General features: G+C 37.0%; 1 protein-coding gene across 3 annotated transcripts in view; it reads left to right on the forward strand.

Moving 5' to 3' along the window:
- SCAMP1 (secretory carrier membrane protein 1) overlaps window positions 1–17,464 on the forward strand; it is a 119,539-nt gene that overhangs the window by 28,648 nt on the left and 73,427 nt on the right. Inside the window, exon 2 of one of the 3 annotated variants that reach the window (XM_078004923.1) lies at window positions 2,653–2,836. The exons of 1 other annotated variant lie outside the window; for it this stretch is intronic. Coding sequence is in view for 1 of the 2 variants with exons in the window: in XM_002804439.4 (XP_002804485.2) it covers window positions 2,759–2,836 (78 nt within the window). In the remaining variant the exon portion in view is untranslated. The remainder of the gene's footprint in view (window positions 1–2,652; window positions 2,837–17,464) is intronic. One more of the 3 variants, XM_002804439.4, reaches the window with a different exon arrangement.

A 17,464-nucleotide genomic window follows, 5' to 3' on the forward strand; every position in this document is an offset into this window, starting at 1 on the left:
AAGTCTCCCACTATTATTGTGTTGCTGTCTATCTCATTTCGTAGGTCTAGTAGTAATTGTTTTATAAATTTGGGAGCTCCAGTGTTAGGTGCATATGTATTTAGGATTTTGATATTTTCCTGTTGCACTATTCCTTTTATCATTGTATAATGTCCCTCTTTGTCTTTTTTAAGTACTGTTGCTTTAAAGTTTGTTTTGTCTGATATAAAAACTACTTTTGCTTTTGGTGTCCATTTGCATGAAATATCTTTTTCTAGTCCTTTACCTTAAGTTTATGTGAGTGCTTACGTGTCAGGTGAGTCTCTTGAAGACAGCAGATAGTTGGTAAATTCTTATCCATTCTGCCATTCTGTATCCTTTAAGTGGAGCATTTAAGCCATTTACAAACAATGTTATTGAGATGTGAGGTACTGTTCTATTCATTGTCCTATTTGTTGCCTGAATACCTTTTTCTTCTTCTTTTTTTTTTTTTTTTTCTGTTGTGGTAGTGTTTTATAGGGGCTGTGAGATTTATGCTTTAAGGAGATTTTATTTTGGTGTATTTTGAGGATTTGTTTCAAGATTTAGAGCTCGTTTTCATATTCTCTCAGCGTTTGTTTGTCTGAAAAAGTCCGTATTGTTCATTTATAAAGCTTAGTTTTGCAGGATACAGAATTCTTGGCTGATAATTGTTTTATTTAAGGAGATTAAACGTAGGACTTCAGCTCTTCTAGCTTGTAGGATTTCTGCTGAGAAACCTGCTGTTAATCTGATAGATTTTTCTTTATAGCTCTTTAGATTCTTTCCTTTGTCTTGACTTTAGACAACCTGATGACTGTGCCTAGGTGATGATCTTTTTATGATGAATTTCCCAGGTGTTCTTTGAGCTTCTTGTATTTAGATGTCTAGATCTCTAGCAAGGCCGGAGAAGTTTTCCTCAATTATTCTCTCAAATATGTTTTCCAAACTTTTAGATTTCTCTTCTTCCTCAAGAACAATTATTCTTAGGTTTGGTTGTTAAACATAATCCCAAACTTCTTGGAGGCTTTTTTCATTTTTCAAAATTCTTTTTTCTTTGTCTTTGTTGGATTGGGTTAATTCGAAAGCCTTGTCTTTGAGCTCTGAAGTTCTTTCTTCTACTAGTTCGATTTTATTGCTGAGACTTTCCAGTACATTTTTCATTTCTCTAAGTGTGTCCTTGGTTTCCAGAAGTTGAGATTGTTTTTTATTTATGCTATTTCACTGAAAATTTTTCCATTCGTATCCTGTATTCATTTTTTTAAAAAAATTCTTTAAGTTCGACTTTACCTTTCTCTGGTGCTGCCTTGATCGGTTTAAAAGTTGACCTGTATTTTTTTTCTGGCATGTTAGAGGTTTTGTGTTGGTTTGGATTCATTGCTGGTAAGTTAGTGTGATCTTTTTGGGGTGTTGAAGAACCTTGTTTTGTCATGTTACTGGAATTGTTTTTTTTGGTTCCTTCTCATTTTGGTAGACTATATTGGAGGGAAGATCTGGAACTCAAGGGCTGCTGTTCGGTATCTTTTGTCACACGGGGTGCTCTCTTGATGTGGTGCTCCCCGCTTTCCTATAGGGATGGGGCGTCCCGAGAGCTGAACTACAGTAATTGTTATTTCTCTTCTGGATCTAGCCCAGTGGAGCTACTGGGCTCTGGGATGGTACTGGGGACTGTCTGCAAAGAGTCCTGTGATGTGATCCGTCTTCAGGTCTGTCAGCCGTGGATACCAGCACCTGCTTCCATGGAGGTAGCAGCAGAGTGAAGTGGACTCTGAGGGTCCTTGGTTGTATTTTTAAGAATGCTGGTTTTATGTTCATTGGCCTCCAGCCAGGAGGTGGCACTTTAAAGAGCACATTAGCTGCAGTAGTAGAGGAAGACCAGGCGATGGGCGGGACCATAGAGCTCCCAAGAGATTGTGTCCTTTGTCTTCGGAGTTCCTTGGCTGTCTCAGGATCCTGCAGCAGCAATCCATCTTCTTCAAAGGGTCTGGATTCTCTTGGCTTTCCTGGTATGTTCCTGCATAGTTTTTGGAGCGAGAATGCGCGATGTAGGTCTCCATGTGATGCTCTGTCCATTGAGTGGGAGCTGTAAGTTAGTATTGCCTCCTATCTGCCATTTTTCCCTCTCACCATGTGATTTGGTTATTTTTATGAAAGTCTAATATTAAAAGATTTGAAAAGTTGGAATGGTGTGATCATGTGTTATACTTGGAAAAGGGAAGACAGTCTACGATCATGTGGTGAAATAAACTACAGTAAAGTAGAGATATTGGAGTAGAATAAAACAAGTAAGAGGTATTTAATATTGAATGCTCTAGATGTTGGCTGTATATGACATTGATTTGTAATGTAGTATGAAATCTTCAGTGGGAGAAATTGAAACTGTTATAAAAAGGGGGAACATGAATTCTTTGTTGAGGCCAAAGGAAATGATAGTGGGTCTGCCTGAGATTTGTTAAGATGCTCTTGTGTAGTCAGTTCCACACAGCTATTAAGAGGTGGTTTACTTTTTATCTTGATGTAATAGCTTGCAGCTGATTTGAATCTCGCTCAGTTTTTGTTTTCCTTTGAGAATGTGAAGGTTGTATGGGTTTAAATTTCACCATTGTTGAAATGAGACAGTAAATCTGAGAATCTTCTTTTATTTTCCTCTGATAGCTTTGCTGGGTGACCACAAGTATAGAAAAGCAAATGGTATGTAAATATCAAAATTTTTTTTTAAAGGTAAGTCATCTTTTTTTTTCTCCTTTGAATTTTATTCTAGGATCCATCAGTTACACAAGTGACAAGAAATGTTCCACCAGGACTTGACGAATATAATCCATTCTCGGATTCTAGAACAGTAAGATTATTCTTGCTTTTAAATGTTTAAAATGAAATTCAATAGGAATTATATTTCAACTATGGTTTCTTTTTTGTTGGGTTGGTTAAACTTAAAACAAATTGTTAATATTTTATTTAGTATTCAGCAAGCTTGGCTTTTTTTTTTAATATGTAGAAATATTAGTAGTAATTGAAGATTACCATGATGATCCTAGTGAAATACTTCAAATTTTCTTTTATGTTTTACAAATTAAATCACAATAATCTTTCTAAAATGTAAACTTTTCTACACTACTTGAAATACTAGGAATTAGAGAAATATTTCTTGGTGTACATGTTGTCTGCCTGATAATGTGGGGTGACTTTTTTTTTTACGTGGAAACTGTGTAGAACTGTAACATGAATGTTTGTATGATTGTCATTTGAATTAGATTATTCTGAATAGTACTAGCCTTCTGTTCTGGCAGAGTAGACTCTTTGGAACTTTACCCAGGCTAGGAAAGCATATTTTTGCCCTCAAAATTTAGTTATTTTTTTCTTTTTCTTTTAAAAATTTATTTATTGTAGAGGCAGGGTCTTCTATGTTTCCCAGGCTGGTCTTGAACTCCTGGTCTCAAGCCATCCTCCCACCTCAGCCTCCCAAAGTGCTGCAACTACAGACGTGAGCCATGGCACCTGGCCTCAAAATTTAGTCTTGATTTATAAAATGTACAAGTATTAAAAAATCCTCATAAAACAATGGTTTGCTACTCTAGATGTATATTAGAAGCATCTGGGGGACTTTATTACACTACTCCTTATGGCCCTAATCTCTTAGAGTTAGGACTTTTTTTTTTAAGTTCTTTTGATGATTTTATTGCAACCTGGATTTGGAAACTGTTGAGGTATATTCTGTTGAAAATTATCCCCAGAATTTCTGTGGCAAATAATTTCATCTCCTGTATTTGGGTCCCCCTCCAATACTTTGTTACCTTGCCCTGTGCATCTCTTCTATTTGGCTGTTCCTGAGTTGTGTCCTTTAATAAGCTGCTAACAGTAAGTAAACTGTTTCCTTGAGTTCTGAGAGCCCTTCTAGAAAATTATCAAACCCGAGGAGAGGGTCATGGAAACCCCCAGCTTATAGCAAGTTAGTCAGTATGGGTGGCAATGTGTGACTTGTGACTGGTGAAATGAGCTCTTAACCTGTGGGATCTGTGATAATCCAGGTAGGTAGTATCAGAATTGAACTGAATTGTAGGACATCTAGACGGTGTCCAAAGAGTTGGAGAATTGGTTGGTGTGGGGGGGAAAACCCCACATATTCGATGTCAATAGTATTGTTGGTAAAAACAGTCCAAAAGTAAAAGCATTAAAATAAGAATGAACTTTTAAATTTCTCTTTATTTCAAAGCCCTCATTTAACAGCCTTTGCTTATATATAGCAAATTAATCCCAGGTTGGGATCACTGAAGTGCTTTTTGAGCATGTAAATTACAGGTTAAAACATGTGAAATAGCCAATAAGCTGACCAGTTTTGGTATATAAAAATGGTGGTGTCATATGATTCAACCTTTTAATGAGTTAGTGCTGTGAGTATGTGAGAGTGCAATTTGGGTAGTAGTTGTTGAAGGGAAAAAAAGAAGAGCTGGCAAATTATATTCCTCTATATGTAGTTCTTTTAACTTGATTTCTAGGAGGTGGAGATGGGAACAAGACCATTTTTAAAGTTTGTCGATAAAGAATGAAAAATTTTTATATAAATGTTTGGAAAACTTTACTAGCAAGAAATATGTTTAGCATTTTTATATAGTTAGCAGCTTTAGATTACTCTTATCTGTTGTAGTATTCTTCATCAAGCTGTCTACTTTGTGCCATGTGCTTTGCCTGTATTATCTTATTAAATTCTGATAACATTCAAAATTGATATTTTAAATTTCCAGTTTACTAATAAAGAATCTGAGACACAGGTCAGCTAGCAAGTAAAGTGGCAGAACTGGCTTGTTAACTCATGTGTTATCTGTAAAGTTTTTGCCTTTTTCATTTTGCTAGTGCTGTCTTTGGAGATAGTTACTTAAGAAGTAGAAAAAATAGTCCTGGTCTTTGAAAGATTTCTCACCTAATTGGTGTAATTAAAAATTACACAGACACAAAGAAGATATATCCAGAATAAATCAAACAAAATATAAATAATGATTCTGAATGTTGAGACTTTATGGTTACAGAAAGATTTTCTGAAAGTGAATAATCTTGAGCAGGGAGCTAGGCAATAATAAGAAGCCACTTTACAATGAAATGCTTCCCTTAGATTTGATGAACAGTGATATGGTGTCAGAACCAGGAAAATTGTTATGAGAATTGGGTGTATTTTCCTCTGCACTGTTAACATGATGGAAAACACAGTTTAAATATTAAATATTCCTTTATTATATGATGTGATTTCACAAATTTGTCCATTTTTGTGGCTGTGATTATTTTCCAAAGACATTAGGTGTACTTAGATAATTGATTTAAGTGGTACATTAGCATTAGACCTTGGTCCTGTTTTAGTTAATTGGTAGTATTCATATTTTTATCATGGGACAGTGTTTGTGGAACTGAAGCTTTTTGATTGCTGTATCAGGGTATAGTGAGCTACGTGAGGTCAAGAAGGAAGATCTTCTAGTAGGATGCCTGAGTGTATAATCTTGCTAAGATTTAGAAAGTTCCTGCCCTCTTCTTCTTTTTTATTAAAATTGTTTTCTTTTGTACTTACTTTCTGAGTACAAAGAGGACCTGCATTTTAACCTAGGCCCTACCACTATGCAGTTGGTAACTTTAGGCAAACCATATAACCTCTTTGGAAATCTATATATATATATATATATTTTTTTTTACAGTGAAGGCAGGGAGGAAAATGTTGAGTTAAATAATTTTATTTTTTTATAGACACAGGTTCTTGCTTTGTTGCCCAGGCTGGTCTCAAACTCCTGGACTCAAACGATCCTTCTGCCTTGTCCTCCCAAAGTGTTGGGATTACAGGCATGAACCACCATGCCTAGCTGAGTTAAATAATTTAGTATTAGTGTCTCTTGAAAATTAAGACTAAAGCATTTAGCTACAGGGACTGACTGGATATAATTGTACATGGTAGTTTACTCATCTTTAATACTGTGAAAGCATTCTGTATAGTTAACACCTGTCTTTATTTTTTCTCGCTGTGCACTTCTTTTTTCTCTTTTTCCTTCCCTTCTGCTTCTCACTGTTTTGTCATTCTTGGAGCTCATTATCTGTCCCTTCTGGAACCACTTTGTTTCCAGTCTCATTTAATGATACTGTTGAGTTATATCCTAGTATCATTGGCTAGAAACACCCGAGTTGTCTTTGGCACTAACAGCTTCTTTTCCTAAATCTAATCAGTTGCTGCATCCTGTCACTTATCCCTGCTGGAGATATGACCTGTCTGTTCTTTTCATTCTTTCTTACCTGGCCTAATTCAGGCACTCATGTGAAATGATAGAATGACCTATCTAGTTATCTACTTCCAGCCTCTTCAAATCCCTTTTTATACTGTGACTGGACTGATTTTCCTAAAGCAGAGGTCAGAGTAGGTCATCTGCCCTCCTTAGAAATGATTATGCATTGCCTACTAAGTAGTTTGGCATGTGAGACCATACGTGGTTTGACTTCAGACTTTTTGTTTTTATTTTAATTTTGTTTTCATGGACTATTTTTTTAGGCTTTCAGAACAATTGAGCAGAAAGTACAGAGTACCAGTTTGTTTTCTCCAGACTATCTTTTTACTCTTATCTTCTAATGTGCCATTTGCTCCAGCCAAAGTCTAATTAACTCATGAGCCCCTGACCCTATTGAGACCATCTCCCCATTGTATAGAGTCAAAAGAGACTGTGGGTGATCATAAAGCTTGACTTCTGTAGGTTTTCAGTGGATCCAGATGAATACTTCACACTGGATATATCCATTTTCTGTTGCTGCAGGATTTTTGCAGCAGTGGAGAGCAGAGAGTTGTTTTTAGGGGAGAGGATGAGAGAAATGGGGGCTGGAAAGGGAAAGGAGGTTAAGATAAAGTTTTGTTACAGAGTTACAGTAATGAAGACAGTATGGTACTGGCATAAACATGCAAATCAGTGGAACTGACAGCCCAGAAATAAACACTTACATTTATGATCAACTGATTTTTGACAAGATTGTCAAGATAATCCAGTGGGAAAGAATAATCTTTTCAGTAAATGGTGCTGGAATAACTGGATGTCCACATACAGTAGAATGAAGTTGGACTCCTACTTCATCCCATACATAAAAATTAACCCGATCATAGACCTAAAGGTAAGCACTGAAACTATACATAGGAGTAAATCTTCATTACCTTTAGTTAGGCCATGGTTTCTTAGATGTGACATTGAAAATACAAACAACAAAAGAGAAAACAGGCAGTTTGGACATCAAAATTTAAAACTTTTTGTCCAAGAACACTATCAAGAAAGTGAAAAGACATCTCACAGAATGGGAAAATGTTTGCAGATCACATATTTGATAAGGGACTTGTATCCAGAATATATATTAAATTCTTACAGTTCAATATTAAAAAGACAACCAGGCTAGGTGTGGTGGCTCATGTTTGTAATCCCAGCACCTTGGGAAGCTGAGGTGGGTGGATCATTTGAGGTCAGGCGTTTGAGAACAGCCTGACCAACATGGCAAAACCCCATCTCTACCAAAAATACACAAATTAACCAGGTGTGGTGAGTCCACATGCCTGGAATACATGCCTGAGTCCCAGCTACTCAGGAGGGTGAAGCAGGAGAATCACTTGAACCTGGGAGAGGGAGGTGGCAGTGTTCCAAGATGGTGCCACTGCATTCCATCCTGGGAGACAGAGGAAGACTTAAGACTTTGTCCCGCCCTGTCCCCCACCCCCCACAAAAAAAAGACAACCCAGTTTATAATGGGATAGAAATTTTGAATAGACGTTTCTCCTAAGAAGATAAATGGCCGATCAGCACATGAAAAAATGTTCAACATTGTTAGCTGTCAAGATGCAAATGAAAACCACAAGGAGGTTACCACTTCACATCTACTAGGATGTCTATAATCAAAGAGGCAATAGCGAGTATTGGCACGGATGTGGAGAATTGGAACCTTCACATACTGATGATGGGAATGTAAAATGGTGCAGCTGCTTTGGAAAACAGTTTGCTAGCTCTAGGCATTTGTTAAACATAGAGTTACCATATGACCAAACATAGAGTTACCATATGACCCTGTAATTCCACTCTTAGGTATATGCCCAAGAGAAGTGAAAACATACGTCCACATAAAAACCAGCACACAAATTCAGCCAAAAATTGGAAATAACCTATGTTCCTATCAACCGATGAATGGATAAGTAAAACCTAGCATAAAAATAAATGAAGTAGTTACTACAACATAATTGAACTTTGAAAACATTATGCCTTCACCATTATCAGCATCCTCCACCAGAGTAGACATTTGTTACAATTGGTGAATCTATATTGACACATCATAATCACCCAGAGTCTATAGATTATGTTAGGGTTCCCTTCTTTTTTTTTTTTTTTTTTTTTTTTTGAGGCAGGGTCTCACTCTGTTGCTCAGGCTTCAGTGAAGTGGCATGATTGTAGCTTACTGTAACCTCAAACTCCTGGGCTCAAACAGTCTTCCCACCTTGGCCTCCCAAAATCCTAGGATTACAGGCGTAAGCCACTGTTCCTGGCCCAGGTTCGCTTTTTTTTTTCTTTTTTTTGAGACAGAGTCTTGCTCTGTCACCCAGGCTGGAGTACGATCTTGGCTCACTGCAACATCCACCTTCTGGGTTCAAGTGATTCTCCTGCCTCAGCCTCCTGAGTAGCTGGGATTACAGGTTTGCGCCACCCGCACCCATCTACTTTTTTGTATTTTTAGTAGAGATGGGGTTTCACCATGTTGGCCAGGCTGGTCTCAAACTCCTAGCTTCAAGTGATCCACCCGCCTCAGCCTCCGAAAGTGTTGGGATTACAGGCGTGAGCCACTACCCCTGGCCCCAGGGTTCATTCTTGATGTCGTACATTCTGTGGGTTTGGACAAATGTATAATGACATATATCCATCATTATAACGTCACACAGAGTACTTTCATTGCCTTAAAAATCCTCTGTGCTATACTTATTCATCTTCCTGCCCCTTCACAGACCCTGGCAACTACTGATCTTTTTACTATCTCCATAGTTTTGCCTTTTCCACAGTGTCATATAGTTGGAATCATATATGATGTAGCCTTTCAGATTGGCTTCTTTCTCTTAGTAGTATGCATAATAAGGTTCCTCCATGTCTTTTCATGGCTTCTTAGCTCATTTCCTTTTAGTGCTGAATAACATACTATTGTCTGGATGTACCACAGCTTATTTAGCCATCCACAAACTCAAGGACATCTTGATTACCACCAAATTTTGGCAGTAATGAATAAAGCTGCTATAAATAACTGTATGTGGGTTTTTTGTATGGATGTAAGTTTTCAGTTCCTTTGGATAAATACCAAGGAATAGAATTACTGGACCATATGGTAACAGTATGTTTAGTTTTGTAAGAAACTGCCAAACGATCTTTCAAAGTCTGTACCATTTTGCACTCCATCCAGCAATGAATGAGAGTTTCTGTTGCTCTACATCCTCTCCCAACATTTGGTGTTATCAGTGTTTTGGATTTTGGCCATTTTAATTGGTATGTAGTGGTATGTCATTGTTTTAGTTTGCATTTCCCTGATGATATATGATGTGGAGCACCTTTTTATATGCTCACTTGTCATCTTTATATCTCCTTTTGATGAAGTGTCTGTTAAGGTCTTCTGTCCATTTCTTAATTGGTTTGTTATTGTTGAATTTTAAGGGTTCTTGTATCTTTTGGATAATAGTTCTTTATCAGATGAAAATATTTTCTCCCAGTCTGTGGTTTGTGTTCTCATTCTCTTGACATTGTCTTTTGCAGAGCATTAATATTAAGGAAGTCCAGCTTTTCAATTATTTCTTTCAGGGATCATGCCATTGTTGCTCTCTCTAAAAAGTCATCACCTTGGGTCAATTAAGTTTTCTCCTGTGTTATCTTCAAAAAGTTTTATTGTTTTGCATTTTATATTTAGGCCTATGATCCATTTTAAAATATTTATTTATTTATTTTAGTGACAGGGTTTTGCCATGTTGCTCGGGCTGGTCTTGAACTCTTAAGCTCAAGGAATTCTTCTGCCTTGGCCTCCCTAGTAGCTGGGACTATAGGCATATGCTTGGCTTCTGTGATCCATTCTGAATTAATTTTGCTCTAGCACCATTTGTTGAAAAGACCGTTCCATTGTACTGCCTTTGCTCCATTGTCCGAGATCAGTTGACTGTAGTTATGTGGGTCTATTTTTGGGCTCTCCATTCTGTCCTGTTGGTCTGTTTTTCTAATCTTTTGTCAATACCATACTGTCTGGATGACTGTTTCTTTATAGTAAGTGAACTCTAGTAGTGTCAGTCTTCCAACTTTATTCTTCTTTTTCAATATTGTGTTGACTGTTTTGGGTTTTTTTTTCCTTTCCATATAAACTTTAACATTAGTTTGTCAATATCCACAAAATAACTTGCTGGGATTTTGATTGGGATTGCATTGAATCTGTAGATCAAGTTGGGAAAACCTGACATCTTAATAGTATTGAGTCTTCCTATCCATGATCATGGAATATCTTTTATTCTTTGATTTCTTTCATCAGTTTTATAGTTTTTCACATATAGAATGTGTACATATTTCATTAGATTTATGTCTGTTTTACTTTGGGGGATGTTGATATAAATGGTATGGGTTTAATTTGAAATTCTACTTGTTCATTGCTGTTACGTATGACGGTGATTGACTTTTATATATTAACTTTGTATTGAACAACCTTAGTATAATTCATTTATTAGTTCTAGGAGGCTTTTGTCAGTACCATTGAATTTTCCATATAGATGATCTTGATATCTGTGAACAAAGACAGTCTTATTTCTTTCTTCTTAATAATCTTCATACCTTTTTTTGGGTCTTATTATATTAGTTATGACTTCTAGTACAGTGTTGAAAAGGAGTGGTGAGAGGGGATATCCTTGCCTTGTTCCTGATCTTAGCTGGAAAGCTTCTAGTTTCTTACCATTAAGTTGATGTTAGCATTGGGCTTTTTGTAGGTGTTCTTTATCAAATTGAGGAAGTTCCCCTCTATTCCTAGTTTGCTGAATGGTTCTATTATGAATGGGTGTTGGATTTTGTGAAATGCTTTTTCTGTATCTACTGATACGGTCATATGATTTTTCTTTTTTAGCCTGTTGACATAATGGATTACATTAATTGAATTTTGAATGTTGAACCAGCCTAGGATACCTGGAAAAAATCCCACTTGGTTTTATATATGATTTGTTTCATATATGGTTGGATTCAATCTGCTAATATTTTGTTGAAGATTTTTGCATCCGTGTTCATCAGAGAATATTGATCTATAGTTTTTTTGTAGTGTCTTTGTCTGGTTTGATATGAGGGTATTTCTAGCCTCATAGGATGAATTAGGAAGTCTTCCTTTTGCTTCTTTCCTCCAATTGAGACTGTATGGAGTTAATAAAATTTCTACCTTAAATGATTGGTAGCATTCACCAGTGGATCCATCTGGGCCTGTTACTTTCTATTTTGGAAGGTTATTGCTTATTGAGTCAATATCTTTAATAAATATAGGCCTATTTAGATAGCCTGTTTTTTCTTCTGTAAGTTTTCACAGATTGCATTTTCCAAGGCACTGGTGCATTTCTTGTAGGTTATCAGATTTGTGGGCATAGAGTTATTCATAGTATGTCTTGGTTATCCTTTTAATGTCTATGGGACCTCAGTGGATGTCTCTTCCTTCATTTCTGATATTAGTAATTTGTGTCCTCCCTTTTGTTCCTCCTTAGGGAGCCTGACTAGAGGCTTATTGAATTTATTGGTCTTTTGCAAAAGCCAGGTTTTCATTTTGTTGATTTTTTTCTATTGATTTCCTGTTTTTAATTTCATTGATTTCTGCTCTTATTTCTTTTCTTCTGCTTATTTTGGATTTGATTTGCTCTTCTTTTTCTGGTTTCCTAAGATGGAAAATTGGAGTATGGATTTTAGATCTTTCTTATCTAATATATGCAGTCAATGCTATATGTTGTCCTCTAAACCCTGCTTTCACTGCATCCCACAAATTTCGATAAGATATACATTTTTTTCCCCTTAGCTCAAAATACTTTAAAATTTCCCTTGAGATTTCTTCTTTGACTTGTTTTATTTAGAAGTGTCTTTTTAAATTTCCATATATTTTGGGATGTTTCAGTTTTCTTCGTGTTACTGATTTTTCATTTAATTCCCTTGTTGTTTGAGAGTAAATACTATATTTCTATTTTTTAAAAATTGTTAAGATGTGTTTTATGTTACAGAATGTCTTCTGTCTTGGTGAATGTTCCAGGTGAACTTGAGAAGAATGTGTTTCTGCTGTTGGATAAAGTGGGGTTGATAGGTGTTAATTATATCCAGTCAATGGATGGTATTGTTGAATTCAGCTGTGTTCTTAATGATTTTTTGCCTGTTAGATTGGTCCATTTCTGATTTGAGGGGTGTTGGAGTCTACAACTATAATAGTAGTTTCATCTTTCTCCTTGCAGTTCCATTAGTTTTTGCCTCTTGTAGTTTGATGCTGTCATTAGGTGCATATATATTAAGGAATGCTATGTTTTGGAGAATTGACCCATGTATCATTATGTAATGCCCTTCTTTATCTCTAATGACTTTCTTTGCTTTGAGTCTGCTTTTTCTGAAATTTTTTATTAGTGTTAGCATGGTATATTTTTCTGTTTACTTCTAATCTATATGTTTATATTTAAAATGGGTTTCTTATAGACAATATATAGTTGGGTCTTGTTTTTTGATCATCTCATAATCTGTCTTTTAATTAGTGCCTTGAGACCATTGACGTTCAAAGTGATTGTTTGTTTAGTTGGATTAGTATCTACCACATTGACTGCTATTTTCTGTTTGTTGCCCTTGTTCTCTTTGTCTTCTACTCTTGGTGGTTTGTTTTGTTTTGAGACAGTGTTTCACTCTGTCACCCAGGCTGGAGTGCAGTGGCTCAGTCTCCAGATCTCAACTCACTGCAACCTCCCCCTTCCAGGTTCAAGCAATTCTCCTGTTTCAGCCTTCTGAGTAGCTGGGATTACAGGCACCTGCCATCACACCTGGCTAATTTTTGTATTTTTCGTAGAGGCAGGGTTTCACCATGTTGGCATGCTGGTCTCAAAGTCCTGGCCTCAAGTGATCTGCCTGCCTTGGCCTCCCAAAGTGCTGGGATTACAGGCATGAGCCATTGTGCCCAGCCCTCTTGGTGAGTTTAGTAGAACATTTTATATGATTATAATTTATCTCCTTTCTTATTATATCAGTTAGTGGTTGCCCTAGAGTTTGCAATATACATTTATAACAAATCGAAACCTACATACAAATAACTATACTGTTTCACAGGTAGTGTGAGTGCCTTTTAATAACAATCTGATTCCTCCCTCTCATCTTTGTATCATTGCTGTCATTCATTTTGCTGATATATAAACATATACAAACACATATATGTATATATATGCACACACAAGATATTTGCAGAAGAACCCATAATTGAATACATTGTTGCTGTTATTATTTTGAACCAACTGTTTTCTGTTAGACCATTTGAGAATAAGAAAAACAAGATGTGGTGTCTCATGCATATAATCAGCTTTGGGAGGCCAAGGTAGGAGGATTACTTGAGGCCAGGGATTCAAAACCAGCCTAGGCAATGTAGTGATATCCCATTGAGATCCTGTCTCTACAAAACAAAAAACAAAAAAAACCCACAAAAATTAGCCAGGCATTGGCCTGGCGTGGTGGCTTACGCCTTTAATCCCAGCATTTCGGGAGGCTGAGGCAGGCGAATCACTTGAAGTCAGGAGTTTGAGACCAGCCTGGCCAACATAGTGAAACCCTGTCTCTACCAAAAATACAAAATTAGCTGGGTGTGGTGTCGTGTGCCTGTAGTCCCAGCTACTTGGGAGGCTGAGGCAGGAGAATTGTTTGAACCTAGGAGGTGGAGGCTGCAATGAGCCAAGATCATGCCTAGGTGACAGTGAGACTCTGTCTCAAAAAAAAAAAAAAATTAGCCAGGCATAATGGGCACACCTGTTGTATTAGCTACTCATTCAGGAGGCAGAGGCAGAAGGATTGCTTGAGCTCAGGAGTTTGAGGCTACAATTTGCTATGATCATGCTACTGTGCTCCAACCTGAGTGACAGAGACCCTGTCTCAAAAAAAAAAAAGGTTTTAAACTTCATCTATTTCTTGCTTGCTCATGCTTTCTTTATGTGGATCCAAGTTTCTGACCTATATTATTCTTATCCTCTCAGAACTTAATCAGAACTTAAAAAGTATATATTTAAAAATATTTAATATTTCACTGCAGCCTTGACCTCCCAGGATGATGGGACTACAGGCGTGTGCTACCAATGCTAATTTTTTTATTTTTCTCGAGACAGAGTCTCACTGTATTGCCCAGGCTGGTCTCAAATGCCTGGGCTCAAACAATCCTCTTCCCTCAGCCTCCCAAAGTGCTGGGATTACAGGTGTGAGCCACTGTGCCCAGCCTTACAGTTTTTTTTTTTTTTTTTTTTTTTTTTGCTAGTCTGACATGATGTAGTGGGTAAAAGAAATTGCCGTAATTAGGTCTTTAGTTGTGTGGTGGTAAGGTGTTGAGAAGCACTCTATAGTCCTATGATTATGTCTCAGTCTTTTATTGATACTATGGACTTCACAAATGTTACGAAGTTGTTTTCTTCCTTCTTAGGTGGGACAGAATGGCTAGAGTGGGCTGCAGTTGGGTATTTCCCCTCCCCCAGGTGAGTTAGGCTCTGATAAGCCCTAACAGGTTAGGTGCTGGTTAAATAGTTTCTCCTGAAGGGAGGCCTTGTTAAGAACAGAGTGCTCTGGTGTTTTTCAAAAACGGTTCATTTCCCCACTCCACTTACTAGAAGAAGGAGGGAATTTTTTCCCCGTGTACTATGGTTGAGTTCCTGGAGATAAAACGAAAGTGCAAGGGGACTCACCACCTGTAGGTTTTAACTCTCGGTGTTGTCTATGCTGAGCTTCCAGCAATTTCTTAATTACAATGAAGATTTTTCTGCCCCGGTAATGGTTCTTGCAGTGGTTTCTGCTAGAGAGCTTTTGCTCTGGCAAGTTGTTACTCCTTGAATTGACCTATTTCTCCAGTCATGGGGCAGCAGTTTGCCCTGTGTCCTCAACATCTCTTAATGATCTAGAATGAATTACTGATTTTTCAGTTTGTTCATCTTTTCACTTGTTGTTAGGATGGAGTGGTAAATTCTAAACTCCTTATACATGAAACTGGAAACTGAAAGTCCCCTCTACTTGCTTTAATTTTTTTCAGAGTAAAAACCATGGGTCTTTAAAATAGGCTTTAATCCGATCCCTAATATTTTTTGTTCTTCATCTTGTCACACCCTCTCCCTGTATATTCCTGTCTAGCACACTGATTCCTCACATATTCCATGCATTCTCCTGACTTTGCATTGGTTGTCACCTCTGTTTAAAATGGTCTTCCCCTAGACAGATAATCTGCAAGGCTTACTTTCTCACCTCCTTGAAGTCTTTGTTCAAATATTGACCTCCCTAATCACCTATGTAAACTTATCCCGTCAGCCAGTATTCGGGACCTCTTCACTCTGGTCTTTTTATTGTCGTCCTGTAGAATTGATTGCCTTTTCAGATGCTCTAGAATGTGTTTGTTTAATATGTGTATTGTTTATCTTCTGTTGCTAGAATGTAGCTTTATGGGAGTAGGGGTGTTTGCTTATTTTGTTCATTAATGTATCCCAATTCCTGTATATGTTTGTGGTCCATTGTAGTTGACCAATGAATGTTTGATGAATGTATGAATGAATGTGTATGGTCACATTTGTTCTTTTATGTTCCTTTATCTATTTGGAAACTCCCATACTGGTATATTTCTTCTTTCCTATTACACACCTCCTTCCACAGACAATTATCCTAATCTTCAAAAACCTTATTTTTGAAAAAAATACTAAGTGATTAGTCTATTATGTCTGTTTGTCCTGGTTCTGAGATTGGTATGTATAACTTTCAGCACTCATAATAACAAGGGAATCTATATTAAGCATAGCCACAGTCATTTCTTCTCTGCTGAATAAGAGGCTGTTAAAGTGAGTGAAAGCTGCAAAAAGTTTCAGGATTCTTTTGGCAGTTTAAGTGAAAGAAATAAAACAGTGTTTTATAGAAGCTGTAAACTTTGTTGCCTTAGAGGGGAGTTCTTAAATTTTAAGGTGTCTGAGAATCACCATGGGGAGTTTGTTAAAAATGGTAGCTTGTTAAAAGTACAAATTCTTTCTCCTAATCCTTGAGGTTCTGAATCAATAGGTTCATAGAAGGGCCCAGAGTTTGCATTTTCAGTAAGTACCTGGGGTGTCTGATGCTGGACGTCCATGAATATAAATTAACATTCTTTTAGACCCTACATACACTTAGGATATTCTTTTGGTTCAGAGATGGAAGAGAAAGAGCTGGAGAAAGCAAGAAGAAATTTTCTGGAATTGGTGTTTAGAATATGGAAGAAAACCTGGAAGGAGAAAATATATTTGCTTATGCATAACAAAGACAACTCATGAACTTCCTGTGCCTTGAAGAGACCTTGGGTAGTCATTTATTTAAAATTAATCACCCTTGGAATTTCCAGTGCAGAGACCTCACTATATTATAGAGCAGTCCATCCACTATTGTATAATCATGATTATTATTATGTTCTTAATTCTCTTGAGCCAATGTATTTTTCTATAATTTTTATCTGTTGGTCCTAGCTGAATTCTCTAAAGCCAAACCGAAGAGGCAAATGTAGTAAGGTGATTCGTGTTAAAATATAAAATAATTATAACCCCCTTATTTTTCTGAGAGATATTTAAACATATTCCCAGTTTGTGAAATTTCCTCCATCCATGGGATGAGGATATACAGCCTTGCTCGGCCAGACTTTGTTTTTGATTCTGCCTCCAGAGTCAGTTCTCTCATTCTCTCCCTGGTCTGTTCCAGTTTTGTTCTTTGTCTCCAACTCTGCACCCTCTGCTTTTCTCAGTACTTCAGGTTTTTCCCAGGTACAGCCAAAGTAGTAGCAGACACAGTTCTAGGTTTGTCAGGAGAGGAGCTTACCGTAGTACATTTGGTTGCAGTAGAATGTTTTCTTTTTCCCTGCCAATAGGTTGACTTTCCTTCTGTATTTGGAGTTTTGGTCAATGTAAAATGAAGATGATATACTATGGAGTGTCCAGTGAGATACAGAGGTCTTCCTTTTTGGATCTCAGATTTTTCTTCTATCATTTTTTTTTGTTGTTGTTATTCCTAAAGTAGTTCTTTTAGTGAGGGTCTATTGGTAGAATTTTTTTGTGTTTATTGTTATTATTTCATCTTGGTTCTCAAACAGCTAATCTGACTGGATTTAGAGTTCTATGTTATCAGTTATTTTCTTTCAGCCATTTAGCACCTTATACTTGAGCTTGCATTATTGGTATTGAGAAGCTAGCTCAGTCTTAGGATCTTAGGTGAAAGGATACACCGTGGTTTAT

Source organism: Macaca mulatta, chromosome 6 (genome assembly GCF_049350105.2).
Source record: "Macaca mulatta isolate MMU2019108-1 chromosome 6, T2T-MMU8v2.0, whole genome shotgun sequence".
In the NCBI taxonomy this organism is placed as follows: Eukaryota; Metazoa; Chordata; class Mammalia; order Primates; family Cercopithecidae; genus Macaca; species Macaca mulatta.